General features: G+C 44.7%; 1 protein-coding gene across 1 annotated transcript in view; it reads right to left on the reverse strand.

Moving 5' to 3' along the window:
- Positions 1–866: 866 nt before the first annotated feature.
- Positions 867–14,465, reverse strand: part of LOC112074031 (serine/threonine-protein kinase NLK) — a 36,635-nt gene continuing 23,036 nt past the window's right edge. Inside the window, exons 6-9 of the mRNA XM_024141254.2 lie at positions 4,036–4,122; positions 3,169–3,367; positions 1,587–1,680; positions 867–1,015 (exon numbers count right to left, since the gene is read on the reverse strand). Coding sequence (XP_023997022.2) covers positions 961–1,015; positions 1,587–1,680; positions 3,169–3,367; positions 4,036–4,122 — 435 coding nt within the window. The 3' untranslated portion in view covers positions 867–960. The remainder of the gene's footprint in view (positions 1,016–1,586; positions 1,681–3,168; positions 3,368–4,035; positions 4,123–14,465) is intronic.

The raw sequence follows: 14,465 nt of genomic DNA on the forward strand, positions 1-14,465 counted from the left end.
ACTACTGCCTCTCTGTCCCCCGTCATGCTACAGTACTTCAGCTCTCAGTGGCTCTTCGCACTAATAGTCTATTCTTTGAAGCAACCACATTCCAGGGTTACCTCATTTTACCCAGCTAATACTGACACAGTGCCATACTTCCACATGCCCACATTTGGGTTAGGTGTGCGAGTGGGTGTGCCGTGTGAGGGGTTCTCGCCATATGTATCGCAACCAAATGGCATGCAGAGCACACATCTCTTCACAAATACTGACTTCTAACCCGGGAGACAGCAGGCATAGAACATACAGCAATGGAGCAGAAAAAAATGTAACAAAAAAACAAACAATGAAACCCTCTGACTAWACTGTTTAACAGTACACCACAAATAAATAAAAAGCATTATCTCTAATTGAACATTATGATTTCTGAGGGAGGGGGGGTTAACTAGCGTGAGCAGGTAGTGTCTTAAATCCTGTGCTATATATAAAAAGAACACCCTTTCCGGAACGCGTCTCCCTCCTTTAATAAATAAGTGATGACTATGCATGTATGGAAGTGGACGGGAGCTGTGCGTTGCCCTCTGGGAATGCAGGCAGAGACTACGAGGACTCTCTGCAGCATACTGTCTRATCCCTGGCTTTACACACACACTTTCAAGCCCACGAGGTTGGCCCTTATACCAGCTCTGCACAATGTTTGTATGCACATGTGTGTGTGCATTCATTAGTGGGTTTGCATCTACAGAGCAGTGTGGGTATACACTTGCATACATAGCACACTGTAAAAGTCCCTCCATAACCCAGTCAGCAGTGGTTGGTTGGGTTCATTTTAAAACTTCATAGTTAGTATTACAGTACACACACAGTGGACATTGCTAGTCCTAGACTCCAGTGAAATGCTACGCAGGTTGGGGTTTCTTCTTCTTGTCCTCAGTAGTCCAGCGTGGGCCATGGGCAGGGTCGTGGCCCAGACAGCAGCTATTCCCACACCAGGGGGGACGGGGGCATCTCAGAGGGCTGGGCCACAGTGGAACTGTCAGGGAGAGAGAGAGAGACAGCGAGGGAGATGAGCGAAAGAAAGAACAAAAGAGGACACAGAGAGATGAGGGGACAGGGAGAGATGGAAAGGTATGGTCAGTCCCTGGCACTGTCGCAGCACCACTTTCTGTTTAGTGAGCAGCATGCATCTACTGCAGAGGAAAAAGCAATTAACTAATGCACCAAATCCTTAACAATAACTCTCAGGATGTTGGCTGGATGGAGGCAGGAGTGAAACTCACAAATCAGATATTTTAGGCCGGGTAATAACAAACTGCAAGGAGAAAGACACTTTTATTGGCTGCCAGTGAGCAAAGCTGGCCAATGGAATGGACTGTTACTGTTCTTGTTGTGACACAGAAGGACACAGGTACCAAGGTGTGGCAGGTAGATCAGGTAAGAGAAAGGAAGCTGACATGCTCACAGGACCAGGTCAAGGTGGGTAAATGTCATCTAACAAGCTATCAAGTTTCTAAGAAGTGGTTAGCTTTCAAACTAGCTCAATTGCAAAAATCCAAACAATGAGGAATCCAGTTTTATCCACCGGCAGAGGCCTCTAGTCTTACCTGATAAAGCTTTTGAAAGCGGCTGACTGGGGGTTGATGCAGAGCGGCACTCTGTTCCCCTTCTGCTGCTCCAGGATGAACTGGTGAATGATCTCTGTGGAAGACAGAGACAGGCTCAAGGAGACGAACCCAACACAGTCTTTACAGTTACACTGAGTTTCACAGTAAGGTTTTTAACCGGGGTTGACTAATTGTATCATACAGTATTTACTGCTTGTTTGAAATTAGGTAAAGATCTATTTCAAAGTGTGGATCTTCACTTAGAAATAACCCGGGTATGTATTTTGAAATCCCGTGGTAAAATGGTAGTCTGATTCAGAGGGGTTAAGTTAAATGCAGAAGACACATTTCAGTTGAATGCATTGTACAACTGACTAGGTATCCCCCTTTCCCTTTTAGTTGCATTACAATGATCTACTGATTACTTAGCTTCATTGGGATTCATTAAAACAAGCTTTGTTGCCTAGCTACGACTTAGGACCAGGTAAATGGTTGAAATAAGTACCAGGCAGGAAGGAAGAGGAAAGGGAGGGAGAAGTAGGAGGAGGGAGAAGGAGGAGGGAGGAAGGCCAGGTTTATTTCGACCATCCACCAGAGTAAGCCTGCGTTTAGAAGACATCCTCACTAATACCTGCTGACAGAACAGGCCACCACTGATCTGGCTCTCCCCGCAGAGAGAGAGAGAGAGGAGGGAGGGAGGGTGAGGAAGAGATAGGCCGAGAGAGAACAAACATCTAAACGAGAGGGAGTGCTTCTAGGGATGTGACTAAAGGCGTCAGCAAGCTTCAGTTTAACTGGCGCCTAGCCGAACTCTGCAAGTGTACCGAACAAGTGTGCTCGCATACTCCCTTAAAAGACCTTCACTTGAAAAAATATAAAAAATATGCAATAGTACTGTTTATCCATTTTGAGACGCCATAGCCAGTATATACTTCCTCAAAATAGTCCGTATTAACTCAAGAAATCTGTCATTAATTTTGACGTTTTTGCAGAGGAGATTTCGCAATTTTACATCTAACTAAGATGTTTGGTGCAGTATTTCTCAATTAAAAGATACGCATCAAAACAAGTCGTCTCTCATTGTATGACAACAAAGACTATTGAAGAATCCCTACTGTTGACCAATCAATGACAAAGGGGCGTAGACTTCGGCTACAGACTTATGTTGTCATAGTATATGCACAAACTCTTCCGAACTGTTTCGGCTGGGAAGCATGAGGACGCCTTAACATACAGAGGCATGATCTGCACATGGTCTCAGGGCTGATTGGATTAAATTAGGACCTCAAGTGTCTGTAAAGCTGCCAGTTTCACAATAATTGTGGTACGAGGTTAAGTTGGGATAAGTCTTTCACCATGTAAGCAATGGATGAATGTCTATTTACCACCCATTGAACCCATTAGCTTTAGCTAAAGCTGCCTCTCTTTGCAAACCCAGTGGAAAAACATAACCCGGTGACATGAAGGGAATAACAATGGATGAGCTAGATAGGCCTAAAACAGAGGATAAAACAATAAAAACAAAAAAGGCCTAATTCCCACAGCAAAACTCTGCACTCTGCTGGTTGGTGGACAGACTCACCTTTGACCTGTCTGACGGAGGTCAGATTCTTCTCGAAGCCATCGTCAAACTTGGGTGTGGTGACGGGCTCGAAGTCGCTGGTGTAGACGCGACCAGAGGAGGTGGTGTAGCAGCACTTACACATGCAGGTGTGGTACCTCAGTCGGCCCTCGTCCAGGTAGGGGTGGGCCAGGGCATCCTTCGCTGAGATCCGCTTCGACTGGGGGAGGGCCAAACACACACTGATGTACACAGACTACACACACTGATGGAATACATACAGGACTATGAAATCCCTCCAAATCAAATGGTATGTTTAATAAAGTGTTTGCAGTCTCTCATAAACAGCAGGCTACTGCACATTTTGAGGACACCCCACATTAAAACTAGACCTTGGAATCAAATCAAATCAGCCTCAACTGAATAACCAWCTGACTAGTCAGCAATATCCCACTGACAGGTGCCAGACTTTAAAACGAAGGGGGAGAAAAACTTCCCTCTGGTCTGAATAAAGATGTCCGAAAAGAAAGTCTGCTTATTTCCACATTACAGATATCCATGAGACAACCCTGTATTCAGTAGGCCTCAATAACTCAATGTTTTTGGCCCCCATTATTACCATGTGTCAGACTCCTATTAATCTGTTAGTGACAGAGCTTCATCTTATTTCCCCAAGCAGTCGGGGAGAGAAGATTTTTTTTTTTTTTACATCTCTACATATGGTGTCCAATCTGCAGGCCATTTAGCCATTGAACCATTACTTGTAATGACGAGATTATTTTTGTTTATTTTCTTTGGTTAGGCAGAAATTGCATCCTATTACTGTGGAGTATAATGGTCTGTTTCCCAACAGGCAGTCAGGCGCACGCACGCACGCACACTACTCACCGGATCGAACACAAGCATCCTGCACAGGAGGTGGACAGCTTCGTGGGTGGCCTGGCTGGACAGGGTGTACAGGACAGGAAGGGATGGCTGCAGAGACAGGAAATGTCATACAGTCAGTCAAATAGTCACACGGACAGTCAACTTAACCAAATAAAGCTTTTCAATGCTGGCCTTGTTTTGTTTACATTGGGATTTTAAGAACTGTGAAAACACCTTGGATAATGATATCATGAATTGTACATTCAACATGACAGTTTTGACACTCAGAAGAAGCATCTACCTGGTAGTACAGTTTTTGTACAGCACCAAAAAACATGACGTGATGTTATGTGACAACGGGAAAAGTCAAGGGCTACTGCGTGCATATTGCAATGTGGATTCAATTGAATTGAGTCCTAGATCTTATCTGTGGCATCAAAGCCAACCACAGCCAATGATTTTACAAATCTCTCCTTCACTTCCACACGTCTTCCACGCTGCCGCCAAAGGGATCCTTCAAATGATAGCCGTGTGCTTATCTCTACGAGGAGGTGGGCCCAGAAGAACAATGAGCAAGTTATTTTTACACTCCAATTATTTTCCCTGCCCCCATCCATCCATCCCCTGCTCTGTCTCTCTCTCTCGTTCTCTATCTCTCTCTATCAAACTCAACAAAGTTGATTGAAAAAGCACACCGTTAATCGCTTGTTTTCCCTGATTAGGTTTTGCCGGTGCGAGCAGATGCAAGCCCCGACTGGTGATTCACGCTCATCAGGATATGACTTTCTGTCACTCACACATTATTCCCTCCGCTGTGTTTCACCTAGCACAATCACCAAGGAGAGGAGAGGGGGACGAGAGCAGAGGAGAGGAGAGCAGAGGAGAGGGGGAGAAGAGAGCAGATGAGAGGGAAAGGAGTGCAGAGGAGAGGGGGAGGAGAGGGAGAGGAGAGCAGAGGAGAGGGGGACGAGAGCAGAGGAGAGGAGAGCAGAGGAGAGGGGGAGAAGAGAGCAGAGGAGAGGGGAAGGAGAAGAGAGCAGAGGAGACTGTGCTTTGTGTGTGTGTGTTACATCAGTGTGTGTGTGTTGCCATGGTGGCAGTGTGATGGGGCACGGTGCTAGGCTGAGAGAGAGAGATAGAAAGAGCGTTGCGGTGCACAGTAGTATTAGTAGGCATTAGCCTGGGATTAGCAGGGGATGGAGTTCTAGACAGATGAYGGGCGAGGAGAGCAGGAGAGAGAGGGAGGTGAGGCTGGACCCCTGTCCCTGTCCCGGCCCCATGATGCCGCCCGGGACACAGCCAAATGATGACTCAGGAAGAGAGGCTGAATGGTGACATAATGGCCATGGCGCTGTTTCAGACTAGACATCACTCAGAAACTCACACTGTCAAACACTGTGAAGGAAGAGACTGTATGAGAGCAGCTGAAGGTTCTCTTTAAAGACAACACACAGATGCGGTAATAACAGCAGCTAATCTCCGTCTCTAGCCGGAGAACAGAGGCATCTCCTCTCAAACTAGGGCAAGTGGTCAACCAGCCCACTCCAAACCCCTCAGGCTAAGCAAAAATTTGTACATTGCCTGGTGTGTGTGCACTGTGCAGCCATCAGCAGTAGTTCTGGTAACTGGGTTGAGATAGTATTTCAACATTGAATTTGGAGCTTTTCCCTGCATGGCAATTGACTGGACAGCTAGAGTGGTGGTGTGATGTCACAGTGCCCCAAGGCCTTGTTGTTGTAAGCCAGGTCAGGGCTTTCTCTTAGCTAGCCAGAGTAGAGTCAGGGTTTTTTCTCTCTCAGCTAGCCAGAGCCAGGTCAGGGCTTTCTCTTAGCTAGCCAGAGTAGAGTCAGGGTTTTTTCTCTCTCAGCTAGCCAGAGCCCAGCTTCTCAAGGAGCACAGAGCCACGGGCTAGAGAGGTGTATTTACAGGGCTTAGTTCTATCTCCTAACAGGCTATCTATCTATCTATCTATCGATCGATCTATCTATCTATCTCTAGTTGAAGTCGGAAGTTTACATACACCTTAGCCAAATACATTTAAACTCAGTTTTTCACAATTCCTGACATTTAATCCTAGTAAAAATTCCCTGTCTTAGTTCAGTTAGGATCACCACTTTATTTTAAGAATGTGAAATGTCAGAATAATAGTAGAGAGTGATTTATTTCAGCTTTTATTTCTTTCATCACATTCCCAGTGGGTCAGAAGTTAACATACACTCAATTAGTATTTGGTAGCATTGCCTTTAAATTGTTTAACTTGGGTCAAACGTTTCGGGTAGCCTTCCACAAGCTTCCCCCAATAAGTTGGGTGAATTTTGGCCAATTCCTCCTGACAGAGCTGGTGTAACTGAGTCAGGTTTGTAGGCCTCGTTGCTCGCACAAGCTTTTTCAGTTCTGCCCACAAATCTTCTATAGGATTGAGGTCAGGGCTTTGTGATGGCCACTCCAATACCTTGACCTTGTTGTCCTTAAGCCATTTTGCCGCAACTTTGGAAACATGCTTGGGGTCATTGTCCATCTGGAAGACCTATTTGCGACCAAGCTTCAACTTCCTGACTGATGTCTTGAGATGTTGCTTCAAAATATACACATCATTTTCCTACCTCATGATGCCATCTATTTTGTGAAGTGCACCAGTCCCTCCTGCAGCAAAGCACCCCCACAACATGATGCTGCCACCCCCGTGCGTCACGGTTGGGATGGTGTTCTTCGGCTTGCAAGCTTCCCCCTTTTTCCTCCAAACATAACGATAGTCATTATGGCCAAACAGTTCTATTTTTGTTTCATCAGACCAGAGGACATTTCTCCAAAAAATACGATCTTTGTCCCCATGTGCATTTGCAAACCGTAGTCTGGCTTTTTTACGGCGGTTTTGGAGGAGTGGCTTCTTCCTGGCTGTGCAGCCTTTCAGGTTATGTCAATAAAATACTAATTTTACTGTGGATATAGATACTTTTGTACCTGTTTCCTGCAGTAACTTCACAAGTCCTTTGCAGTTGTTCTGGGATTGATTTGCACTTTTCGCACCAAAGTACGTTCATCTCTAGGAGACAGAATGCGTCTCCTTCCTGAGCTGTATGATGGCTGCGTGGTCCCATGGTGTTTATACTTGCATACTATTGTTTGTACAGATGAACGAGGTACCTTCAGGCATTTGGAAATTGCTCCCAAGGATGAACCAGACATGTGGAGGTCAACAATTTTTTTTCCTGAGGTCTTGGCTGATTTCTTTTGATTTTCCCATGATGTCAAGCAAAGAGGCACCGAGTTTGAAGGTAGGCCTTGAAATACATCCACAGGTACACCTTCAATTGACTCAAATTATGTCAATTAGCCTATCAGAAGCTTCTAAAGCCATGACATCATTTTCTGGAATTTTTCAAGCTGTTTAAAGGGACAGTCAACTTAGTGTATGTAAACTTCTGACCCACTGGAATTGTGAAACAATGAATTATAAGTGAAATAATCTGTCTGTAAACAATTGTTGGATCAATTACTTGTGTCATGCACAAAGTAGATGTCCTAACCGACTTGCCAAAATTATAGTTTGTTAACAAGAAATTTGTGGAGTGGTTGAAAAACTAGTTTTAATGACTCCAACCTAAGTGTATGTAAACTTCCGACTTCAACTGTATCTATCTCCTAACAGGCTATCTATGTATCTCCTTACTGGGTATGTATCTCCTTTCAAGGTATCTATCTATCTCCCACACATTATGTAGTGTTGATCTCTCTAAGAAAGACGATTGATTATGTCACAGTGAACAAAGCAAGTGGTTCATAAGATACCTGAGGCGATCAACCTGTCGAGGTTAATATAACAATGTCATATCCCTGTCATAAACACTTTACAACCTGCTAGTGCAACCCTAAAATGATGATCACTACTGTACTACACAGTAATGTAAGGGCATGAATTATGCCTGATCAAACAACTTGCATTGTTACAGAACAACTTGCTGACTCAAGGGTTTAATCATTCGATATGTCCCCATTAGACTGCACAGCGCAGAGTTTTGCATGTTTCAGTTCGACAAAGGAACCCACAGCACAGACAGACACAAAGCCACAGTGTTAGGGGAGCAGTGGGCCAACGCTCCCGTTCTGATGTACGAGAAGAGCGAGAACGAGGTTACAGTTTGGTTTGGCGCTGCTCTCTTTTCTAGCCATAGCTCTGGGGACTTTACTCAGCGGGACACAGATGAGCTTCCTGTGTGGTGAAACCCATGGGACCCCCTGCATTCCATCCCCTCCTCAACCCCCCCAACACACAAACAACACACACTATGCCCAAAGAGAGTACAGAATGAAGATAGGCTAAAACACTTTCTTCATGAGAAATCCCTGATCCCACTTGTAGGCAGTGCCATGGCACGATGGCTAGCTAACCTAGCCAACGATGCGTAGAAATGCGTCATCGGGTTTAACGGTCGTCTAGCACCAAACTGCGCATGGGCACACCGTCAAATCAAAGGCACTCCTTCCATATAAAGTTGTTTTAAGGAAAATGTGTCAGTTTGTCACTTTCACGAGGTTGGAGTATTAAAAATTAACTATGTAAGACATTGGCTCGAATCTAGGTTGTGCCTTTAACAACTCAGGAGAAAAAAATGAACTTCTCTCATTGACTTCTAAAACCCCAAACCCTGGCCTGTGGTCTGTTTCACAAGCGTTCTCGGAAGTCTCGAAATGTTGCATTTCTGGATCTAGAAACTATGCTATGGCATTCTTTACACTGTGAAAAATATGTCACTAAATGAGCGTGGTGATCTTTCAACAAACATTACTCACTGTGTTGATACATACAGATACTTGACATTCAAAGTGACAGACACAAAAGGTACAGAGTCTACTGAACTGTAAAGACAACACACAGTGTTGCCTAAACTTTTCACAACACTTGATGCTTCATTTTGCATGTGTCTAAATGACTGAAGCGCGTAAGAAACTTTTTAAGGCCAAATAGTACATGTGACTAGGGCAGTTATGGTGACCTTATTAACGCCACACTGGCGGTCATGAGTCATGACTTCAGTCAAATTCCATGTAATTGTTTAGTCACGGCAACTAGTCTTCTCCAACTAGTCTTCTCCAACTAGTCTTCTCCAACTAGTCTTCTCCCAAACAAATTTCACACATATATTATTTAGTTTATGTAAAGACAAGATTAAATTAAGAATAGTCTGATGGGTGACAATGTTATCACTTGAGAATGATGTATTATCACTTGAGAATGATGTATTATCACTTGAGAATGATGTATTATCACTTGTGAATGATGTATTATCACTTGTGAATGATGTATTATCACTTGAGAATGATGTATTATCACTTGAGAATGATGTATTATCACTTGAGAATGATGTATTATCACTTGTGAATGATGTATTATCACTTGAGTATGATGTACTATCACTTGAGTATGATGTATTATCACTTGTGAATGATGTATTATCACTTGTGAATGATGTACTATCACTTGATGCCCAACGTGTGCAGTAAGGCAAGAAACAGTGCATGCCTTGTTTTGCTACACACCTCATGTAGCCAAATTAAGCACATTAATCCGCTTGACATACAGAAGGCAGCGCGTGAGTTTCAAGTTTGGGGAAGATCGTTTTCACCGTAAAAATCACCTTTATAATAAAGCACTACATGCATAATTGCATTTGCGGTCACTTTTGAGAATGGTGTTTTCCCGTTAATTGCATTTTGGAACATACACACTTTATAGCCTACTGCCGTGTGTGCATTGCTGCACTTATAATGTGAAGAAATAGCCTAATGGTTAATCAACATTTTAAGTCAAATGTTCTGGTCTGTTGCATCAGCCTCATTGTTTTTAAAATGTGTTTTGATGTGAGTGGTTGTATTAATTTGAGATCTATCGCATCCCACAACTGTCCCAGAGTATGCTTGGAATATTTATTTCTCACACAGAAGGACAAGTTAACCAACCTTTGTACTATGGGGTATAGTAGATTGACATAGGCTAGTGCTTTTGCTGTTCGTTAGGCCTACTCATCTACTCATCTTGTTGGCTGACGAAAAGTTAACGTGGACAGTTCTTCTAACATCTTCAATATGCGCCTCGGAATTCGATACGGACACGCACAGTTGGGTCCAGAGCTCATGCCTTTTAAATCAAATCAAATTTGTCACGTGCGCCAAATACAACAGGTATTACAGTGAAATGCTTACTTACAGGCTCTAACCAATAGTGCAAAAAAGGTATTATGTGAACAATAGGTAAGTAAAGAAATAAAATGGTAGAAAGACAGGCTATATACAGTAGCAAGGCTATATACAGTAGCGAGGCTATATACAGACGCCGGTTAGTCAGGCTGATTGAGGTAGTATGTACATGTAGATATGGTTAAAGTGACTATGCATATATGATGAACAGAGAGTAGCAGTAGCATAAAGAGGGGTTGGCGGGTGGTGGGTGACGGGACACAATGCAGATAGCCCGGTTAGCCAATGTGCGAGAGCACTGGTTGGTCGGGCCAATTGAGGTAGTATGTATATATGTACATGAATGTACAGTTAAAGTGACTATGCATATATGATAAACAGAGAGTAGCAGCAGCGTAAAGAGGGGTTGGGGGGGGGGGGGGGGGGCACACAATGCAAATAGTCCGGGTAGCCATTTGATGAACTGTTCAGGAGTCTTATGGCTTGGGGGTAAAAACTGTTGAGAAGCCTTTTGTCCTAGACTTGGCACTCCGGTACCGCGTTGCCATGCGGTAGTAGAGAGAACAGTCTCAGACTGAGGTGGCTGGGGTCTTTGACAATTTTTTGAGTCTTCCTCTGACACTGCTTGGTGGTAGAGGTCCTGGATGGCAGGCAGCTTAGACCCAGTGATGTGCTGGGCCGTACGCACTACCTTCTGTAGTGCCTTGCGGTCGGAGGCAAAGCAATTGCCGTACCAGGCAGTGATGCAACCAGTCAGGATGCTCTCGATGTTGCAGCTGTAGACACATGCCAAATCTTTTTGTTTCCTGAGGGAGATAGGCTTTGTTGTGCCCTCTTCACGAGTGTCTTGGTGTGTTTGGACCATTCTAGTTTGTTGGTGATGGTGACACCAAGGAACTTGAAGCTCTCAACCTGCTCCACTACAGCCCGTCGATGAGAATGGGGGCGTGCTCGGTCCTCCTTTTCTGTAGTCCACAATCAATCTCCTTAGTCTTGGTTATGTTGAGGGATAGGTTGTTATTCTGGCACCACCTGGCCAGGTCTCTGACCTCCTCCTATAGGCTGTTTCGTCGTTGTTGGTGTTGTTCATCTGCAAACTTATTGATGGTGTTGGAGTCATGCCTGACCATGCAATCGTGGGTGAACAGTGAGTACAGGAGGGGACTGAGCACGCACCCCTGGGGGGGCTCCAGTGTTGAGGATCAGCGTGGCAGATGTGTTGCTACCTACCCTCACCACCTGGGGGCGGCCCGTCAGGAAGTCCAGGATCCAGTTTCAGAGGAGGTGTTTAGTCCCAGGGTCCTTAGCTTAGTGATGAGCTTTGAGGGTACTATGGTGTTGAACGCTGAGCTGTAGTCAATGAATAGCATTCTCACATAGTGTCCTTTTGTCCAGGTGGGAAAGGGCAGTGTGGAGTGCAATAGAGATTGCATCATCGTGGATCTGTTTGGGCGGTATGCAAATTGGAGTGGGTCTAGGATTTCTGGATAATGGTGTTGATGTGAGCCATTACCAGCCTTTCAAAGCACTTCATGGCTACGGACGTGAGTGCTACAGGTCTGTATCATTTAGGCAGGTTGCCTTTGTGTTCTTGGGCACAGGGACTATGGTGGTCTGCTTGAAACATGTTGGTATTACAGACTCAATCAGGGACATGTTGAAAATGTCAGTGAAGACACCTCCCAGTTGGTCAGCACATGCCCGGAGTACACGTCCTGGTAATCCGTCTGGCCCCGCAGCCTGTTGTATGTTGACCTGTTTAAAGGTCTTACACATCGGCTACGAAGGACGTGATCACCACAGTCGTCCGGAACAGCTGATGCTCTCATGCATGCTTCAGTGTTGCTTGCCTCGAAGCGAGCATAGAAGTGATTTAGCTCGTCTGGTAGGCGCGTGTCACTGGGCAGCTCGCGGTTGGCTTCCTTTGTAGTCTGTAATAGTTTGCAAGCACTGCCACATAAGATGAGCGTCGGAGCCGGTGTAGTATGATTCAATCTTAGGACTGTATTGACGCTTTGCCTGTTATATCGTTCGTCGTAGGCATAGCAGGATTTCTTGTAAGCTTCCGGGTTAGTGTCCCGCACCTTGAAAGCGGCAGCTCTACCCTTTAGCTCAGTGCAAATGTTGCCTGTAATCCATGCTTCTGTGGGGGTATGTACGTACAGTCACCGTGCGACGACGTCCTCGATGTACTTATTGATAAAGCCAGTGACTGATGTGGTGTACTCCTCAATGCAATCGGAAGAATCCCGGAACATGTTCAAGTCTGTGATACCAAAACAGTTCTATAGTTTAGCATCTGCTTCATCTGACCACTTTTTTATAGACCGAGTCACTGGCGCTTCTTGCTTAATTTTTGAATTGTAAAAGTAGGAATCAGGAGGATAGAGTTGTGGTCGGATTTACCAAATGGAGTGCGAGGGAGAGCTTTGTACGCGTCTCTGTGTGTGGAGTACAGGTGATCTAGAATTTTTTGCCCTCTGGTTGCACATCTAACATCTTGATAGAAATTTGGTAGAACTGATTTGAGTTTCCCTGCATTAAAGTCTCCGGCCACTAGAAGCGCCGCCTCTGGGTGAGTGGTTTCCTGTTTGCGTATTTCTTTATACAGCTGACTGAGTGCGGTCTTAGTGCCAGCATCTGTCTTTTATGTGACTCTTTTTCAAATCCGCATTAGTCGCATCATGCAGCCCTAGAATGTATAAATAAAGTTTGTATCACAAGTAAAGTTGCATAAATAACTCCAATTGAAGCATATAGGAGGACCTGTGTCTTTATTAACCGCTCAATATCCTTTCTATCTTATTCAGCTATGTTCAATTGTATTCTTCATACTATTAAATAATGCCACAGAATTCTAAGCAAATCTTTTCTGCTAAATTAATTAGTGTATCCACAGCCATATGGCATAGCCAGATCATGGCCTAACATAATGTCAGAGTATGCTATTCTGTTCTTCTGAAATAGACTACGTACATTTTCATCATATCATGTTTCTTCAGACCTGTCTAAAATAATGGATTTATTGTGATGTAGGCTATATTAAAAGGATTTATTAGACTTTTTAAAATGTAGATGTTCCAAAGGTCTGCATCAGTGGCTTGTAGGCTATGTGTGGAAGCCAGAAGATGCTAAATGTGTTTATTTTAATTAACGGTCAATTACAATGAGACCGGCAGTTATTTGCTTGACAATCACCGGCTGACAAAATGTAATGAACACCACAGCCCTACATGTGACATTCTTCTAAGATACAAATATTTGTTTCTGTCTCGACATGCACTTTGAGCTGCAAAACATTGTATGAAATGTGCTTTACAAATAATGTATATAATTATTATTAAAATAGAAGGGAACATCAGGTCTGACCCAGCCCTGCCGAGGGAGGCCTTACACCAACCGGTACGAGCTGCCTGCCTCTCCCACCCCCACCCTCCAACATCGTCCATCTCTCTCCACCCTCATCCCCCCGCCCAGAGTAAGACAAACAAGCTGTACATCACTCTGCCAGACAATAACAAAGCCTTCCCAGGACACAGCCTCAGCGCCAGGTACAACAGAGCACTGTGAAAGGAAGAGTTGCAACTGGGGGATTTAAGGTGGTGTTGACAAGTAGATGTGTTTACTCATGCAAAACTGCTACTAATGCTAACTAGCTACAGTAGCCTCCTGGAGCTAAGAGGAGGTAAGACTGGTGAAGGATGAGCCAATAAACATGCAGGTAGAGACTAGCAAAGACAAACTAGCAGAGACGAGAGTTCCAACACAACCAGCGTGTCAACGCCATGTCAGACTGTTCTGTACAAAGATGTGGAGAAAGGGGAAGACAGGTTTATTTGGTGTGTGTGTGTGTGTGTGTGTGTGTGTGTGTGTGTGTGTGTGTGTGTGTGTGTGTGTGTGTGTGTGTGTGTGTGTGGAGGCTAAGTGATGTGTGCTCCAGCAGCATAGTGAAGCGTGCGAGTAGCAGCCTCTGGTAACTACTCTACCCAGACAGACAGCTCAGGTGACAACAGATTGGTAGTGAGGCTTCCTGTTTCAGCAGAAAAGGCTGCACTTAGCTTCGCCGTGGTTCGAGGGTAGAGCAAAGTGGTTGAGGTGTGCGTGCGTGTGAGAGAGAGAGAGTGAAAGATAGGGAGTGATGCATACGTGTGGAGAGAGGGGGTGCTTAGCAGCTTTCAAGCCATTCTCTGATTTCTAAACTCATTTGGCTTGGGGTATTGACCTGCCTAAGCCTCCATAGCAGGGTAGGTGGGGGC

The sequence above is a fragment of the Salvelinus sp. IW2-2015 genome, unplaced genomic scaffold (assembly GCF_002910315.2).
Source record: "Salvelinus sp. IW2-2015 unplaced genomic scaffold, ASM291031v2 Un_scaffold2469, whole genome shotgun sequence".
NCBI lineage: Eukaryota > Metazoa > Chordata > Actinopteri > Salmoniformes > Salmonidae > Salvelinus > Salvelinus sp. IW2-2015.